At 36.8% G+C, this 18,103-nt stretch overlaps 1 protein-coding gene across 1 annotated transcript in view; it reads right to left on the bottom strand.

The window, feature by feature from the left end:
- Nucleotides 1-537: 537 nt before the first annotated feature.
- The window catches only part of robo1.L (roundabout guidance receptor 1 L homeolog), a gene marked incomplete at its 5' end in the record, with an annotated part of 197,096 nt that continues 179,530 nt past the window's right edge, over nt 538-18,103 (bottom strand). Inside the window, 8 exon segments of the mRNA NM_001090781.1 lie at nt 538-1,599; nt 3,084-3,277; nt 3,761-4,072; nt 11,449-11,601; nt 12,546-12,955; nt 13,646-13,891; nt 15,419-15,563; nt 16,848-16,955. Coding sequence (NP_001084250.1) covers nt 1,585-1,599; nt 3,084-3,277; nt 3,761-4,072; nt 11,449-11,601; nt 12,546-12,955; nt 13,646-13,891; nt 15,419-15,563; nt 16,848-16,955 — 1,583 coding nt within the window.

Raw genomic sequence — 18,103 nt, 5'->3', positions numbered from 1 at the left:
TCATGAGAATTTTTTTTTGGCTCAATGCACACACACTTTTTACCTCTTCCTTACCCTAATTTAAATTTGCAAATTAGGGTTCAGGTTCAGTTCAGGATTTGGCTAAATCCTTCATAAAAGATTTAAGATTTGGCCAAATGCCAAAATAGTGTATTCAGTGCATAAAACAAAGAGCTTAAGGTTGAGAAAATTTCAATGGTGTTGGCAGAAATGACCCTATGCTATAAATATGTACGGTAAGATGTGCAATCAGCATTAATATCACAAACCAGCGGTCCAAAGCTCATCCCATTTTGGTGTCAACTTAGTCCAAAATGGACACCCAATGGTTTTGGCATCCCCCTTACAAAAAGGCCAGTAAAGTGAGACACATTGCACAGCTTATCATTTCCAACATATAGTTTTAACCAAACACACTTTGCCATATGTCTTCTTTTCTAACAGGCCAACAATAAACTTTGCATCAACAAGACGGAAAAAAAAATAATGATTTTCAACATTTATCAATAAGACAGAAAAAAGCTATTAATAGTTACAATGGTTTAAAAATAAAGTTTAGTGATTGTGCTTTTAAAACCAACAAAACAGTGCATTACAAAATAACAACATCAAACCAAATTTCCTGAAGTGGCACATTTCTTTTATCCCCGGTGGGATTGGCGCAGGACCTGTCCAGTTCTACTAACAATAAAAGTTCCTTGCTTGGTGTTCATTACAAATGGTACAGTTCTTTTTTTCTTTTCTTGGTTTTCCTACAAATGTTGTTAAATGGAAAAATAAATTTGTTTTTTTTTTTTTAAAGATTTCCATTTAAATTACCCAAGACCACCAGGTTTTTTTGTTTGTTTTTTTACTGGCTTGACTTCCACATATCAAGAAGATGTAATATCAAACATAGGTTAAAGATGAAGATGGGGAAGACAAGTACCACAGGAACGTACAAAAAAAAGTACTTATTTACAATGCAATCACCTCCATACTTGGTACATACGGATGAAATTGCAATACTGCTTTAACAGTAATCTTTACGTTCAAATTGAAAACTCTGCAAAATGCATTTTCCACTTAATCCAGCCAGACACACAGTCTTGAAGATGTTCTAAAAGTGTGCACATTGTGTAAGTGGTTGTTTGAAATCATTAAAATGTTACTGATGAACATCAATGCTTTGGTGGGTTTGGAGCAATGCACTGCACCGCCTCCTCTCACGATTCAATAGGCAACGGACGTGATAGGCTTGTTCAGCCTTAAGTTTAGGATTCCAGTCTCGGTAACTGCTGCTGTCTAATCTCAAGAGCAGTATTGGCATAAGAGTTCTCAGACAGCTGGCTACCTGTCTTTTGCAGCAGGAAGAATATGAAGGCGCCATGGTAAGTGCTGCTTTGGGGAAATGGCAATGGGGACTAATACAAAAAGGAGATGGTGTAAACAAAATGAAGCAAAAATGTGTTCAGCTGGTATCATGGATATAAAATGAAAGAATGAGCACAATTTGATTGCACTGAATAGCAACTCTGGCATAATGTCATTTTTCTTGAGGCATCTTGAGGGATTTATTTCCAAAAGAATATCCATCTTTTGCCTTCAACTTTCTGTTTCCTGTAAAGAAAAAACAAAATATATTATATAAAATTTGCCTCGCTTTTTATTTATGATAATCATCTGCTTGCGGTTTTAATGTTTACATCTAAGATAGTCTTGGCATTTATATTATTACATACTGAGACTGTACAAGTTACAACCAATAACAAATGAGCAGTATACAGAACAAAAGGCAAGTGTAGGTAGTGATACAACCTATACAAAATCTAGGGGTTGTGGAAGCACTCTTAAGGCTAAATCAAAGTATGTTTAAGTATAAGGGAAGTGCTACTTACAATGCACTTCCCTGGGCCCCTGTCTCATAAGCAATTCAGTATAAATGCAAGTGCATGTGTTTACAAAACAGGGGTTTTTAGTTACAAAGTTATGATCATAAAGTTGAAAAGCCACCATACCACGTCAAGGTAAACCCCATATGGCGGTCCCTAACTTATTTATCTCAGGTCATAGTATAAAAAGACTTGGTTCTCTGCATAATAGCATTACCTGTATTCACTTGACGTGGTATGGTGGCTTTTCAACTTTATGATCATAACTTTGTAACTAAAAACCCCTGTTTTGTAAACACATGCACTTGCATTTATACTGAATTGCTTATGAGACAGGGGCCCAGGGAAGTGCATTGTAAGTAGCACTTCCCTTATACTTAAACATACTTTGATTTAGCCTTAAGAGTGCTTCCACAACCCCTAGATTTTGTATATTGTATTAGCCCTGAAGCTGTGGCTTAGCTTCCCGTGGTTTTTAATAGCACCCCATACCCACCCCCTTTTACTAATGGTGGTCCTATGCTTTTAAATATGGGCGTTGGTTTGGGCAATCTCTCTCTCTTAAAAGCCCTTATGGGCGGGGGAGGATTTAGCTTTCAGACTGAAACCAATGTTCAACACACAGTGAATACAGGTAATGCTATTATGCAGAGAACCAAGTCTTTTTATACTATGACCTGAGATAAACAAGTTAGGGACCGCCATATGGGGTTTACCTTGACGTGGTATGGTGGCTTTTCAACTTTATGATCATAACTTTGTAACTAAAAACCCCTGTTTTGTAAACACATGCACTTGCATTTATACTGAATTGCTTATGAGACAGGGGCCCAGGGAAGTGCATTGTAAGTAGCACTTCCCTTATACTTAAACATACTTTGATTTAGCCTTAAGAGTGCTTCCACAACCCCTAGATTTTGTATAGTGATACAACCTATGATCTGTCCACAATGGAGACACATTGGACTGCAAGCTATGTGCAGTATAGAGGAGCAAATCAACTTAGTTCTGTATTCTTCTCATTCAGACCGACCTAATTGGTCATTGAACCTTACAAGTCAAATCTCTACCAGCAAATGAGCTCAGTAGTCTGAATCAAGTAATATATATATTGTGCACGCTAATCTTTTATTCTTTATATGGTATGCATGATATGTAACTACTGCCATTATCATCTGATGCTTTTCCTTATAAAAGAAATTATTCCATTACCTCTATTTCATCTTCATCAACTCCTTGTTCATAATTTCCTAAGAGTTGCATCTCTGCTGCATTTCTGCGACCTGTTGTTTGTTCTCCCCTCCGTCTCCCACCAGATCCTCTTGAGGACATTGAGCTGGAGGAACTGGGATCCCGGGGATTGTTTGATGTGGGGAATGTTGGTTTGCAGTAGGGTAATATATCCTCTGTATTAAACAAGAAGTGTGTGTCAACATTAATATGTGATATGTGAATTTCATTTTTATTATTTCTATTTCTTTAGATAATATTCTCTCAAATATTTTCAGTGTTGCTAAAATTGTATTCAGAACAATAAAGGGAATTATACAGTTTTCAATGTTAAATATATATAGAGTGGGGGAACTCCCACTCAATCTGAAAAAAACTACCCTAAGGGGGGTATTTATCAAGGGTCGAAATTTAAGGGGTTAAAACCCTCGAATTCGACCATCGAATTGAAATCCTTCAAATATCGTATTAGAAGGATGCAGCGCTAAAACAAGCATTCGATCGAACGAATAAAAATTAAATCGTTCAAATCGAAAGATTATAACAATTTACAGCGATCGATCAAAGGATTTTTATTCAATGCCAAAAACTTAGCTTTCATTTTCAAAAATATATATTTTTAAACATTATTGCACCAATACAAGGCAATATGGTTATACCTTGCATTTGGTTTGTTATTGTAGGTGTCCCATCCCACTTTAAAGCTTTCCCTTTTCTCATCTTTCCATCAAGTTGCTTTTCTGAAGACTCTCTTCTCTCTCCCGAATTGGTTCTTGCTTCTGCATGTTGTTGTCTGCTGTCAGGTCCTTCCCTGCCTCTGTAGCTGACACCTTTCCTCTCCCCTGGCCTTTCCAGTCTTTGTTCAGCAACAAGGTACTTCTGTGACAGACCAGGCCGTCCTTCTAGTTGTGCTTTGGATGGACCAGTTGGGGATTTGATGGCAGGAGGTGGCAGTGGTGGTGGTGGCAAATCTAAATAAAAAATAAAGAGAAATAAATCATATATATATGGTGTAAAAATCCAGAAAAATCCAGGAAAATGTAAAATCAGGGAAATGTATTATGCATAATATATACAGTAGGCAGCACCACAAAACAACAACGTAAAACGAGGGAAAACCAGGGGATGTAATATTGAGGTTCCACTGTACATATATAACCTTGCTATACAGCATTCATCTTTCTTAAAACAACATCTTTCTTGCCAACATATTTTAAGGTTTCAGACAATTTTGTCTGTATTATTTAATATGTTACCATATACTATACATGCCCTACAAACTACAAACATAAAAGTTAAAAAAAAAAAAGTACAAGTATCTTTGGTTTTTTGCTCTCAAGAATGTTGATATCCCTCGCTGGAGTAAAACATAATTACTGACTACCTAGAAGAAATATCACATCAAACAGTAGGTTGCCATTATACATGAATCTCTTTGTCACTTCATAGATGTCACTATGATAGATTGGAAAGTGTCTGTTTTCAATATTAAAGCCTTATTTCTTTCAGAGGCAGTAATGAACGCAAGACTGACTGAAATGACAACATAAAACCCATTAATGTTACACTATAATGTAACACTATATAGTCTTTCCTGCAGTGAGAGGGCTTGATGACAACTCCACAAAGGGAGAAGATGCTCTTAGTTCTTTTTCTTATTTATTGAAGAACATTCATTTTTTTCAACTACTATATGTAAGTATGCCTAGTGACAGCATGGAGAAAATATGTTGGGGTTTTTATGTTTGTGAAAGTTCTCATTCATCCAGGTCATGGTATATCTATAGAAATTAGTCAAATCAACTGGAATTTTTGTGTTTTTCTTGAAGACGTTTCAACAATCTGCAGGTTGGGGTCTTTATGTGCATTGCTTAGACAGATCCCAGGAAAAACATCTGAGAAGTCTGTCCAGTAGAGTGCAGTGTTGGTCTTGGAACAGCCAAGATACTAAACAGAACCCTCAAACTCCTAGGGCTCTAATAGAGGGTCCGAGATTAGGGAAGATAAATGCCACCCATAGGGGATGAGAAGTCCAACCTGCAGTTATCATTCCAATCTCACTGCTATATGCAATATAACACACCTGCTTTCTGTTACTCTGAAAGTGACCCTGCACATTACTGTAGATAATGGGACCCATAATACAGTACCACTATTAAAGGCTCTTTCATCTGTACAAAAGTAGTGGTTAAGCTCCCTTAAGACCAAGTTGGCAGCTTATCTGCCCATGTATGACCCCTCCCCGAAGGCTGACCTGATAGATATCTGGCCGATCCCATTAGATGGGAACTGCATTGGTCCATAATGTGATCCTCTGCCGACAGGCCTGCATAGTTGCCTGTTATGCAGCTATAGAAGACCCACATCGGCTTGTTCAACTTTGTGTATCATTATTTTCTACCACATCTACTAAACAAAAGCCCCAAAAGGTTGCATAGATATAGTTGTACATTGATCTCACAAATTATCCAACACACCTACCATAACAAATTAATTTGTAACATATTGTTTCACTATCATCCCGAAAAACAGACCCAGTGCAATAACCTCTTCTGATCAGATAATTTCCAACAATGCTGTTATCCTCGCAAAGGGAAGCTAAGATGTCCCACTACACTGTGTTTAAGATCTGCTAAAAATCTGATATATGCTTGAGTGCCTATATTCAGAGTAAAGGTAGATATTAATGTAGACAACCACTTATCCCAAAATGACTTGAGCTCATCATGCGGGGTTGCTTTGTAGTGATTTCCCCCCCTATCAAGTGCCACGAATCACTGTCAGAAGAAAAAAATATCTCATAAATGTTCTCATAGTCACCGATAAGAATCCATAATATTATACTTTCATATGATAATGGAAAATGCTGGCTGGTAATGAAAATTGTTGCTAGGAATCGGAGGACAGACAAAAATTTCCATGACACAAGAAAAATGTTACTAACATAAATGTCCAGAAAGCCTGCCAGTTGGCCTTCTTCAAGGAAAACAGTAAGAGGGAGAGAGGAAAAAAACAGTAAGACAGGGTTTAATAAAGACTCTGCCACCTGAGGCATTTTCATTAAGGGTTCTCTTCTCTCTACATCATCACAATGTTTGCATTTTGCTGCTATCCTCTCCTGGGAATACAGGCATTACCTTTTCAGCAGGGATCGATATTGTGTGTGAAGGCATGGAAAGAGACGATTAGAGGTTGCTGTTTTGTTTGCTAAAAATGTGCTTGAAACAACACGTTAAAAAGAGTTTTGTTTGCATCTGCTTTTCACCAAAAAAAAGCTTGCATTGTCTTCTAAAGCCAAGCTTCCGATGGGACATTTATCATATATATATATATATATATAAATATATTGAATGGTACTTCAAATAATAAATCCTATATACATAAGGTCTAAATGAAAAATATAATGCATATTTATTGTCTCTAGCTCGAGGCAATGGCAGTACATGACTTAAGTGAACTGTGTTTAACCCAGTAAGGCTGAGCTAAATTGCAAGGCATTATTCAGAAGTAATCTGCTTATCTCTAGCACCGAAAAGGTTAACGGAGCCCCAGTATCTGTTACCGCTATTTCAAATGTCATGTGCATGACTATTCAAAGGGGACCTACAATTGTGCCGTCATAAATATTTCATTGACGAATCTACGACTTTTCCTATCTTCAAGGATGGAACCTTAATTTTATGGGTACAGAATAATGATAAGCCGAGTTATAAAGTCAGGGACAGCCAAAGTGGAATATGTGGCAGGTTTAAGCATTAAGGATTTGTAAATCTACCATATCCTGGATGGATTATACGCAATGCAATTTTGTTTAGTTATTGTTTCTTAATAACTTAATTTCTTCTGATGCCTACAAAACCATATGAATAGCTATAGCTTGTAATTGGCATGCTATCGTAAAAATATCTGGTATAACTGCAAAGCGAGACTTTAATAGTAAATTCTATTACAGGTTTAGGCAAATACAGTTTTATCCCAAACTGAAATATATTATTAGCACAACTTTGCCCTCTGAAATTAATATTTGTTATTTGCTATGTTGCAAATAATGAGCTGTGAGATGCCAAAACAGACAAACACAGCTAGCAGCACAACCATCGCTAATACAAATGAAAGATCTAATTATTGTACATCAACTATAAGGGTTATGGCATGCGGGAGTTTGGAGGTCAATAGAAAATGACCCCAATGTTCTTCAGAAGATCATTTCCGTTTTCAGTGGGATTAGCATTCAAATGTACAGGTTTGGGACCAGTTATCCAGAATGCTCTGGACTTGGTGTTTTCCGCATAATGGATCGTCACACCTTAAGTCTACCAGAAAATCATATAAACATTAAATAAACCCAATAAGCTGGTTTTGCCTCCTATAAGGATTAATTATATCTTAGTTTGGATTAAGAACTGTTTTATTATTACAAAGAAAAAGGAAATATTTTTTAAAAAATCTGGATAATATGGAGACTATAAAAGACAGCCTTTCTGTAATTGGAAGCTTTGTGGATAATGGGTTTCTGGATAATGGATCCCATACATATACTATGAATTTCTACGGCCAAACCCACACCCTGTATTTTAACATGTTGTGAAGACTGCCCTGTCCTAAGTAGAATATTTAACATGTCTAATACAAACATGCAAATGCTGCAAAAGGAAGCAGCCATTTTGGTATTCTCTATGGTGCATTAGCACAGCCAGTGGAAGTGTAATGCACAGTGGGAAAAGAAGTTCCTGCTTAGGCTGATTTATTTAAGTTATAATTAGAGAAGCATACCATCCTAAATGAATAATGTACTGGCCAATGCTAAAAAAAACACAGAATGAAAATACTGTACATAATAAAACATTTACTGGTATTCTAAGGGGCACATTTACTTAGCTCTAGTGAAGGAATAGAATAAAAAATACTTCGAATTTCAAATGTTTTATTTTGGCTACTTCGACCATCGAATTGGCTACTTCGACCTTCGACTACGACTTCGTAAATCGTTCGACCATTCGATAGTCGAATTACTTTCTCTTTACAAAAAAACTTCGACCAACTACTTTGCCACCTAAAACCTACCGAGCATCAATGTTATCCTATGGGGAAGGTCCCCATAGGCTTTCTAACAAATTTTTGATCGAAGGAAAATCTTTCGACCGATGGATTAAAATCCTTTGAATCATATGATTCAAAGGATTTAATCGTTCTATTGAACGATTTTTCCTATGATCGTTCGAACGAATGAATAGCGGTAAATCCTTCGACTTCGATATTCAAAGTCGAAGGATTTAACTTCGTCGGTCGAATATCGAGGGTTAATTAACCCTCGATATTCAACCATTAGTAAATGTGCCCCTAAGTGTAGTGTCAATGTAAAAAAAAAATGAAGCATAATTCCTATTTGCACAACGCTATTTCTTTCAGTACTGTTTAAAACTAAGGGGGTGATTCTTCAATGCTCATAGTCAAATTTTGTCAAGAGTTGTATTTGCTCCAAAAATCGTTAATTTAAAATGCTTTCAAAAACTCGAATGTTCCATATTTTTTAAGTACAAAGACTCAAATGAACAACTTCGGCATCTAAAAACTTGCGAGTTTACGTAGAAGTCTTTGGGAGCTGTCCTATGCAAAATCTAGAGATTTTTTTTTAATTTCTTCAAAAATTTCGAGAGCTTGTAGAACTAACGCAAATTATGACTTGAATAGAAATGCTATACATTTCGGTTTTTTCATGGTTTTATTCAATCAACTTTTTTTACATTACATTTTTTTATGAATTAACAAATATTTGAGTTTGTCAAAAAAAATTGAGTTTGTTAAAAAATGTTGAAATTCACATATTTGAATTTTGATTAATAGGCCCCTAAATCACTCTATTAAATAAGGATTTTGGGGTAGATGCTATCTATATAGTAAGAGCCGTGCACAGGTCCACTTCAATTGTAATACAATTAAAGACATGCACAGCTTCTCACTTAAAACATTTACGGTATTTATTAACATTTTAACCACAGCAAAATTGCATATCAACACATTTTACAAACACACCACAGTGCAGTGTCTTCCCCCCAGTCTGCCTACCCTGTGTTAGCCAAACACTCCTGATGCGTTTCGCCCTATTGGGCGCTTCATCAGAGCCTTAAATCACTCTTCCTGCTCACAACTAAAAAAAGTTTTATATCGTTGTTAATATTTCACTACCGATTTACAATACCATTTCATCAAAACATTCCCTCTTAAATGAGAGCTAAACCCTAAAAATGAATATGGCTAAAACTGCCATATTTTATATACTGAACTTATTGCACCAGCCTAAAGTTTCAGCTTGTCAGTAGCAGCAATGATCCAGGACTTCAGACTTGTCACAGGGGGTCACCATCTTGGAAAGTGTCTGTGACACTCACATGCTCAGTTTGCTTTGAGCAGATGATGAGAAGCTAATCTTAGGGGTCGTTGCAAATTATTAAGTAGAAAACAAGGTTTGTCTGTAATTAGTGATGGGCGAATTTTTCGAAAAATTCTAGAAAAATCATGAAATCGGAAAGTTCACAAAAAAATCATGAAATTTGGATGTTTTCACTAAAAAAATCTTGAAATTTGAAGGATTTCACAAACAATTGTGAAATTTGAAGGTTTTCACAAAAAAATCGTGAAAATCAGACATTTCCCCCCCAAAAAAATATCGCAAAAACCAGAAATTTTCACTGGCGAATTTTCGCGGGAGATTCGCAAATTTATTCGCCGGCGGCGAAACACTGAAATTCGGAGCAAATTCGTGCCAGGCGAATTTATTCGCCTATCACTATCTGTAATATAAGCTGATGCTACAGGACTGATTAGTAAATTCTGATGCTAATTGCACTGGTTTCTGTGCTGCCATGTAGTAATTATCTGTATTAATTACTAATCAGCCTTATATTGTGACATTTCTATTCTATGTGTACTGTATATTGTGAGTGGGTCCCTAAGCTCAGTAAGTGACAGCAGCACAGAGCATTTGCAGTGAATCAGCAGAAAAGAAGATGGGGAGCTACTGGGGCATCTTTGGAGACACAGATCTTTACTGCTAAAGGGCTGTGGTTGCCTTGAGCTAGTACAGAAATCGAAAACATAATGTTCAACATTTCTAGCTACTTCTTTAGTTAAACTTTAGTTTTCCTTTAAGAACGCAACAATATAAAACTATTTCTTGCAGTGGAACTGCACCACTTAATAGAAAACATACTATCTATAATTCAGATATGCACATTTAAGGGAAGAATCAAATGGATGGCATCTCAACTCATGCAATCCCCAAGGAGCTTAACTTGAAAGAAGCTGCTCATTCAAATTGCCTTGATGGAGATGGGCATCCTGAATGTGAAGTTTCTTAATCAATTAAGTACCGCATCCACAAAGATTTTAATACCAATGGAAAACATTGGTACGCTCTACTGATTTTAAGTATATTCACTGGCAATAAGCACAATTAAACCCATTTTTAATGTGAACGCCATGTCAGTGAAATACATCATTTTGAAAAATGTAGTTTTTATTATCTTTAAATAAAATAAAAATATTTTTAAATACTCATAAAATTCCAAAGAGTAACATAATGAATGATTACTTAATGAAAAGCACATTAATTACACTTCCCCAGAAGATGTAAGACATTCTGCAAAGATTTTTTTTTAAATTCACATTTAGAAAATATCAGTTATTATCTATCAGTATTACTGCTATGGTAAAATGGATGAATTTGGCAACAAGTCTGAAAAAAGTAACTTATTGGCTGGTTGCAAAAGAGCACTTAGTGTCGGCAAAAGGACCATCCAAATAATTACATTAATGTAGGCTGCCAATAAAACAATGAAATGCTTAATCCTTGTGTAATTCATACATTGATTTTTATAAAATATATATTTATATATAAATGTCCCAATCAGTATTAATTAGTTAATGGACTCTAGTAATTAAATTAAACTAATCCAATGAGGTTCCTTTTATAATCACTTCTTTGAAAGTATTTTTTTCCTACTCTTACATGCCCTTGGCATAAAAAAAGTATTCATTAAAAATCATTATTATTAGCAGAAGTTTTAATGACATTTAAAGATAAATACAAACTATGTCTCCAAAATTGACATTGGCTACAGAAAATGTAGATATGAATTATCAATATTTGTTATTTGTTCTGCAGTTAATCTGATAGAAAGTAATATTTCTTGTTACTTAAAATTATGTCCACTTTATATTTTTTGTAAAAGAAAAAACAGCAGTGGGTAGGTTTTCAAAGACAGAGGAAGAATGTTATCTTAGGCCACAGTATTAATAGGATCACATTGTGATAAAAGCCTCAGTGTTACATTTAACTGATTCTCACCATCTGTGTAGACATCTTTCCGAAGATGTCCCTGCTGGTGTTTTTGCTTTTTGGCAGGACGGCTTTTCTGTATGACAGCAGTGCTCATGTTGCTGTCTGTTGACACTGGGCTTGTTGGTCTTGGACAGTGAGATGCGTGGAAAGGTCTTCGACCTGGGAGACAAAAAAAACACAATATTGTAAATCAATATACAGTTGTTAGAGATTAGAAATGGCCCTTTTGTGTCACTTCAGCTGTTGTTGAACAACAAATCCCAATATTCCGAAGCAACAGCTGGAACGAGAGGCTGAACACCACCTGATACTTCTATTTTGGTTCAACATCTCTTGATATGGTGCATTTTTGGCATACTTACTAAACAACTAACTCTGGTCTGAACAATGTTTTAATTTACATCTGTATTTCGATTTTAATTACAATGCAACACCAACATATTCCCTTTCCATTTTTTTAAAAACATACTCCACAACTTCAGTATACAGTATAGCTGAAGCATAATTTTATTATTCATGCTTCCCTAGTATAAACAGTGAGGCTCATTTATAAACACTGGGCAAATTTGCACATGGGCAGTAACTTATGGCAACCAATCAAATGTTTGCTTTCATTGTTCAACCGGCAGCTGCCTATAAAAAGCCAGTCACTGATTGGTTGCTATGGGTAACTGCCCAGGTGCAAATTTGCCCAGTGTTTATAAATGAGCCCCACTGTCTTTTAAAGCTTTAAAAACTATATACAATATATCTCCAAATTTTAAGGCTTTATCTTAAAAACTAAGCTAAGATATAAAATCTATGGTACAGAGTGTATTGAAACTTTTTAAGGTCACAAGATGTAAGGCATTTTGAGTGCCTCTATCAAAGACCTAAATTGTGCAGAAAGGAGGTTAATCTGTGGGGGAATTAAAAGATATATGGCAATCAGCTTCCATTATTACTAAATGGTGGAGGGCTATGTGACTGTAACTGTTCAACAGCTCATCATTAAGGTTTTTCCATGAATGGATCAGTGATGTAAGGCATGCTTGCATCAACAATAATTTCTATATCACTTGAATTTGTTCTCCTTTATCTGGGACACAACTTATGAGACTCACCTCCTGTTGCTTCCTGCATTTGATGCCTCGCTACTTTAAGCCCGGCATATTCTGCGGCGGCGGCAACAGCCTGTGCAAAATCCGCATCTGTGAAAAATGATCCATCTGATGAACTGACACTGGATCGTCCACTGGAAACATTGTCTTCTTCAGAAGCTGAGCCCCATCCATTAATCATGGAACCAGTCACAGAACTTTCCAGGTCTCCAACACTGGAAGCAGGTGTCTGTTCTAGGCCACGTAAAAGATGTCTTCGACTTTGGATCTTGGTGACTTCCATTTCCCCATCATCCCCTTCCTCTTCAGGTACATCAGTATCCATATCAGAGACTATTGGTCCAGAAATATAACCATATGTATGAGGTGGGGAAATGGGCCTTGGAGGAGGAGGAGGACTAATTTGATGACGCCTGCATATTAAAAATGAAAAAAAAAGCCATATTTAAAGGCAACAGGTTGTTAACTCAGAAATCATAGTGCATGGCTTAGCTAAAGCGAATTCAATGGTCAGGTCAGCATCAGGTCCATGGGGTTCCTTAAGCAAAAGTAAGTATATATCTCTTCAGCAGTACTCATTTTACAAAGCCGTTTATAGGCATATGGATGGATGAGGTTAAGAAACTGTTGGCTATTAGGGGCATAGGGGTTTGCAGGTGGTGAGGAGACCTTACTAGCGATGAGCGGAATTTTTTTTAGCAATTTTGCAGTGAAAATTATGGTCATAGATTCTTATTGGTGAAAAAAAAATGTTGTGCATCAAAAATGTGTCGCACAATTTGTCAAAACAATTTTGTCGCTCATAAACTTCAATGCATTTCGGCAAATTTTCATTGTTTCGCAAATTTTTGGTGAAGTAAAATGGGTCAGATTCACCCATCACTAAACCTCACATGAAACTGTGAGCAAACCTTCTATGGGTTTCAATGAACTTTGCTTTCCAAATTTAAATACTGCTCTTTTTATTTTAGGTATCTAGAAAACATATAACATGTCCAGCTTGTTTCTTAACTGTATTTCCATCCATGCTGTTAGAAGAGTTGGCGACATCAGCTGAAAAGACGCAGCTTCAAAATTATTCTCTTACAGAACAGTATATTTACCTTCGTTCTAGCTGATGTTGAGGATGACCAATCTCCTCTGGACAGTCCTGAAGCATTGGCTGGAGTTCATCCTGAGGTGATGGGGTAAGAGTGGCAGTGGACTGATGGCTGTAGGACACAGCAGCAGGGGAAGAGGCAGCTCCTCTTATCGGAGGTGTTGGGCCCCTTTCATCTTCCTCTTCAAGTTCATCTTGCTGGAGATACATCCTTGTAGGTGGTATTGGGCAAGGTAATGCTCTGTCATAGCTACAGGATTATTGAAAGACAAATCAAACAACTGATTATTTTCTTACCTATTATCTGGCTTGTATCTGGGTTTTTGCCTGTTTGGGATGGGTGAATTTTTGATCTCTTGTTGTAACGCATCCCACAAACACAAAGTAACACTAACTTGGTGGAAGGATTCCCTCAAAATATTTCTATTTTCATTTGGAGGGGAACTCACCTATGGATAGCGTCACAGATATGTAAACTAAATCTGTATACTCACCAAACACACACATATATACACACACAATCACACCAGACTCATCAGGAACTTAAAGGGGATGTAAAGCCATTCCAGTAAATTAAGGGGATTCTGAAAATTATTTTTTTTAATGAGAAAAAGAGAAACAACCGGTATCTTCAGCTTTAACAGGCAGCCTCAGTCAGTCGGTGCTTCGCTTCTGCTGCAATCTGATAGGTCTCCTACGGCACAGATCCCTGTGTGCAGCAGGAGCCAATCGGAAGCAAGTATGCTCATAGCTATCTGTGAAGGCTTTGATCCAATGGGCTCCAGCTGAACTGAGAGAATAGGGCAGCCAACAACTGGTCAAGTGCCTTGAGCAACTCGGGTAGGGTTCACTTAGGCTGCCTGTTAGAATGGAAGACACCGGATCGCTTATCTTTATAGCTGTAAGAAAAAAATAATTCATGTATATTGGAAACATCCTTGTTTTGAGGGTTTCTATATGAATCCTTTAAAGGGTGGTTCATCTTTCAGATAACTTTTAGTTTGATGTAGAGAGTGATATTCTGAGACAATTTGCAATTGGTTTTCATTTTTTATTATTGGCTTTTATTAAGCAGCTCTTCAAATTGCATTTTAAGCAATCTGGTAGCTAGGGTCCCATGCATTGGTTTGAATAAGAGACTGGAATAAGAGACTGGAATATAAATAGGAAAGGATCTCAATAGATAAAATGAGTTTACATTTGTTGCTTTACCGAGCTTTTGCGTTTTTTTTAGATGGGGTCAGTGACCCCTATTCGACCATCAGAAAGAACCAGAAGAAGAAGGAAAATAATTAAAATTACTATAAAAAATGAAAACCATTTGAAAAGTTGATTAGAATTGGCCATTCTATAACATACTAAAAGTTATGTGAACAACCCGTTTAACATAATGGGATGACTTTACATCCTTTTATAATACCGCTTCTGTATATGATAGGACAAGACAACTGGTTGTGTCACAGTACAGAAGTCTAACACAAGAATCTGTTGGAGCCTCTACCATCTTAAAACAATTATGGAGATGAATGTGCAGAACTCTATTACTGGGAAACAACATCTTGGACCACAAACTAGTCTATATTATGGCAGTATATTTGCCTTCAAAACAATGAACAATGTCAGGTATGAAACATTCGCTTGACAATCTACTGTATATACATTCCATTCTCAGTCCTCTTCAAATGTGACTCAATACAGGTAAAAGGGGACAGGCAATGAAGCCACACAAGCTGTAAAAAGGATGGTATTGGGTCTTAATGATTATACATGTTATTACCTTTCATCTGCTGACAACGTATAGTCTTCAGTGGCACCATGTGGTGGGGGATGAGCAGGTGGTGGTGGCAAGAGATCTGCCCAGTTCATGCCAGCCTGTTTTGATACTTTTGGGGTACGAGTACTCTTCTTATGTCCTTGGCTCCCTAAAATGCAATGGAAAACACAACTGTTATTACTTATCATGACACAATCTCACTTGCCATGTACGGAAACACATTTTTTACAATTAAAACAACAAATATTAATCTCTGGGAAAAAAATAGGATAGACATAACTTACACAGCAGCTGATTCATTATGTTAATAGCTAATAAATACCTAAAAAGCAATAAAGTCACAAATGATTTTTACAAGCAACAGCATTTACAGTGATCCTAGCCTAGCAATTAATTGCATTATAGATTATCATCTAAAATAAATGAGCTGTAGACATATTTTCTCAAGTGCATTTTTATTATTTAATTGCCGTGACCTAAAATACAATATGATCTCGATATGATCTATTAATGTTTCACTCTTGCATTAAGCCGCTGAATATATGTCATTTGTACTTGTCCGGCATTGCTTTAGGGGCAATTAAATTATTTGTCCCAGTGAGAAAAGTTAAAGTGGTCTTAATATGATAATTCTCATTAAGAGTTTTGATAAATGAAAGTTTATAAGATTTTCATCTCCCTTAGTTACTAGTTTCTGGTTTTATTTTGCACATGTTAGGTTTATGGGGACAGCAGCCAGAATTGTGCAAACACTTGATCTAATGTTCCCTTGAAACAGCTACACATGCCATACAGCAACAGTTTTCTACATCTGCAACCAACAAGTTCCCATTTGCCTTGAGTTGAATATAAAGAAGCAATCTAAGCAGTTGGCAAGGAGCTTTACTGTTCTTTCCTGGATAACAATTGCTATAGGGGTCAGAAATATCTACAACAACAACTACTACATACTAAAACTGAATAGTCTGCTTATGGATGTGGGTCGAGTAGAGATCAATAAACTGTCATCAAAGAGACAATCATGAACCTAAACATGACCAATGCGTGTTAGGACCTCTGCATGTATAAAAACTCCTATATTACAGCTAGCAATGGTCCCCAACAAGTGGCTGGCGAGCAACATGTTGCTCACCAACCCCTTGGATTTGCTCTCAGTTGCCTCAAGGCAGGTTCTTATTGTTGAATTTTAGGCTTGGAGGCAAGTTTTAATTGTATAAAAACTAGGTGTAATGCCAAATAAAGCCTCCAGTAGGCTGCCAGTCCACATAGGGTCCACCTATCACAGCCCTTATTTGGCCTGCCATGGGACTTTCTTTATTCTTGTGTTGCTCCAGAAATTTGGTAATGTACCTTGAGTTGGGCACCCCTGAGGTAGAGCAATCTCAGAAGCACACGCATAAACCTATACTAGTAAAATATACCCCATACTCACCAGATGTGCTACTCCCCCTGTCTGAGCTGTTGTAAGACCCTCCAGCATTCTGGTCATGGGACTGGTTATAGGGAATGGTGGAAGGAATAGTGTCTGAAGCACGGTAATCTAAAACGGGGGACAGAAATAATATATTATCTCCTTTTAATTTAAAGGAGGCAAAACATTGACACATCGAGAGAAGTCACGAACTTTTAATATTTCATAGTAACATGGATATGGTATATAATTCTCTTCTTACTGTCCCACCACCAACAGCCCCTACAACACTGTCAATATGTAAAGGAAATAATTCACAACATTAAACTAGTCATGCTCCTTGTTAGATCTGCTCTTGTGTGTATACACCAAGCATGCAAAACAAATGTGGTGGGTGTAGAATATATTGTATGCACAGATATATCACAAAATACTTCCAATGACCACCCTATATAAAAAGTGGTATGATATAAGGTGAGACCTTCCAAAGAAGTAAAGCGGATAATCAGTAATTTCTTGGATCTACTATCCTGCCCACCCTCTACACACTCCATGTTTATAAGGCATTAAACACATTTTATTCGTTAGAAGCACAATATATAAAATGATAAAATATAATGTTTGCCGATACATAAAAATATCATTATACATTCTAGACATTGGACTGGGCTTTTTCAGACAATTTCGTATTACTACTGACCACTGTTAGTTTGAAGGCATATTCTCTAATCAGTGCAAAGGGCAGTCGGCAGCAGGAGGTTAAATGTGCAGCAAGTAGATAGTTCTTGGGTCTTTGATATATTTGGTAATTGTGTTTGCTAGGAGTTATATTACACTGAAAATGTAATTGACTCATTTGTTACATTCTGCCCTCAGCTAAACAGGAGTATGACCCACAGCATTAAAGGGGAACTATCATCAGTATCCAGCTATTTACCTAATACAGTCATAAAGGCATAATAGAGTTTGCTGTTCCATACCAGTGCAAGCAGGGAATACTTCTCATTTTATTTGAATCTCTTGCACTCTGCTAATAAAGCTCTAAAGCAGGAATGTCAGACGTACGTCTCTCCAGCTGTTACTGAGCGACCATTTCCATCAGTCAGGCAGCCAGCAGGAGTTATCCTTCAGCAATATCTGGAGGCCATGTGTTTCAGATAATGCCTCTAAAAATATCATTAAGCTTAGAAAGGGAAAAAAAAAATATACAGAAATGGGCAGCGCGGTTAATAAGCCCGTGTCACATGAGCGACATATGTTGCCACAAAGTGACCCCT

This window comes from Xenopus laevis, chromosome 2L (assembly GCF_017654675.1).
Source record: "Xenopus laevis strain J_2021 chromosome 2L, Xenopus_laevis_v10.1, whole genome shotgun sequence".
Classification (NCBI taxonomy): Eukaryota; Metazoa; Chordata; class Amphibia; order Anura; family Pipidae; genus Xenopus; species Xenopus laevis.
The sequence above is the reverse complement of the archived record's forward strand: the minus strand, read 5'-3'. Positions and strand labels throughout refer to the sequence as shown.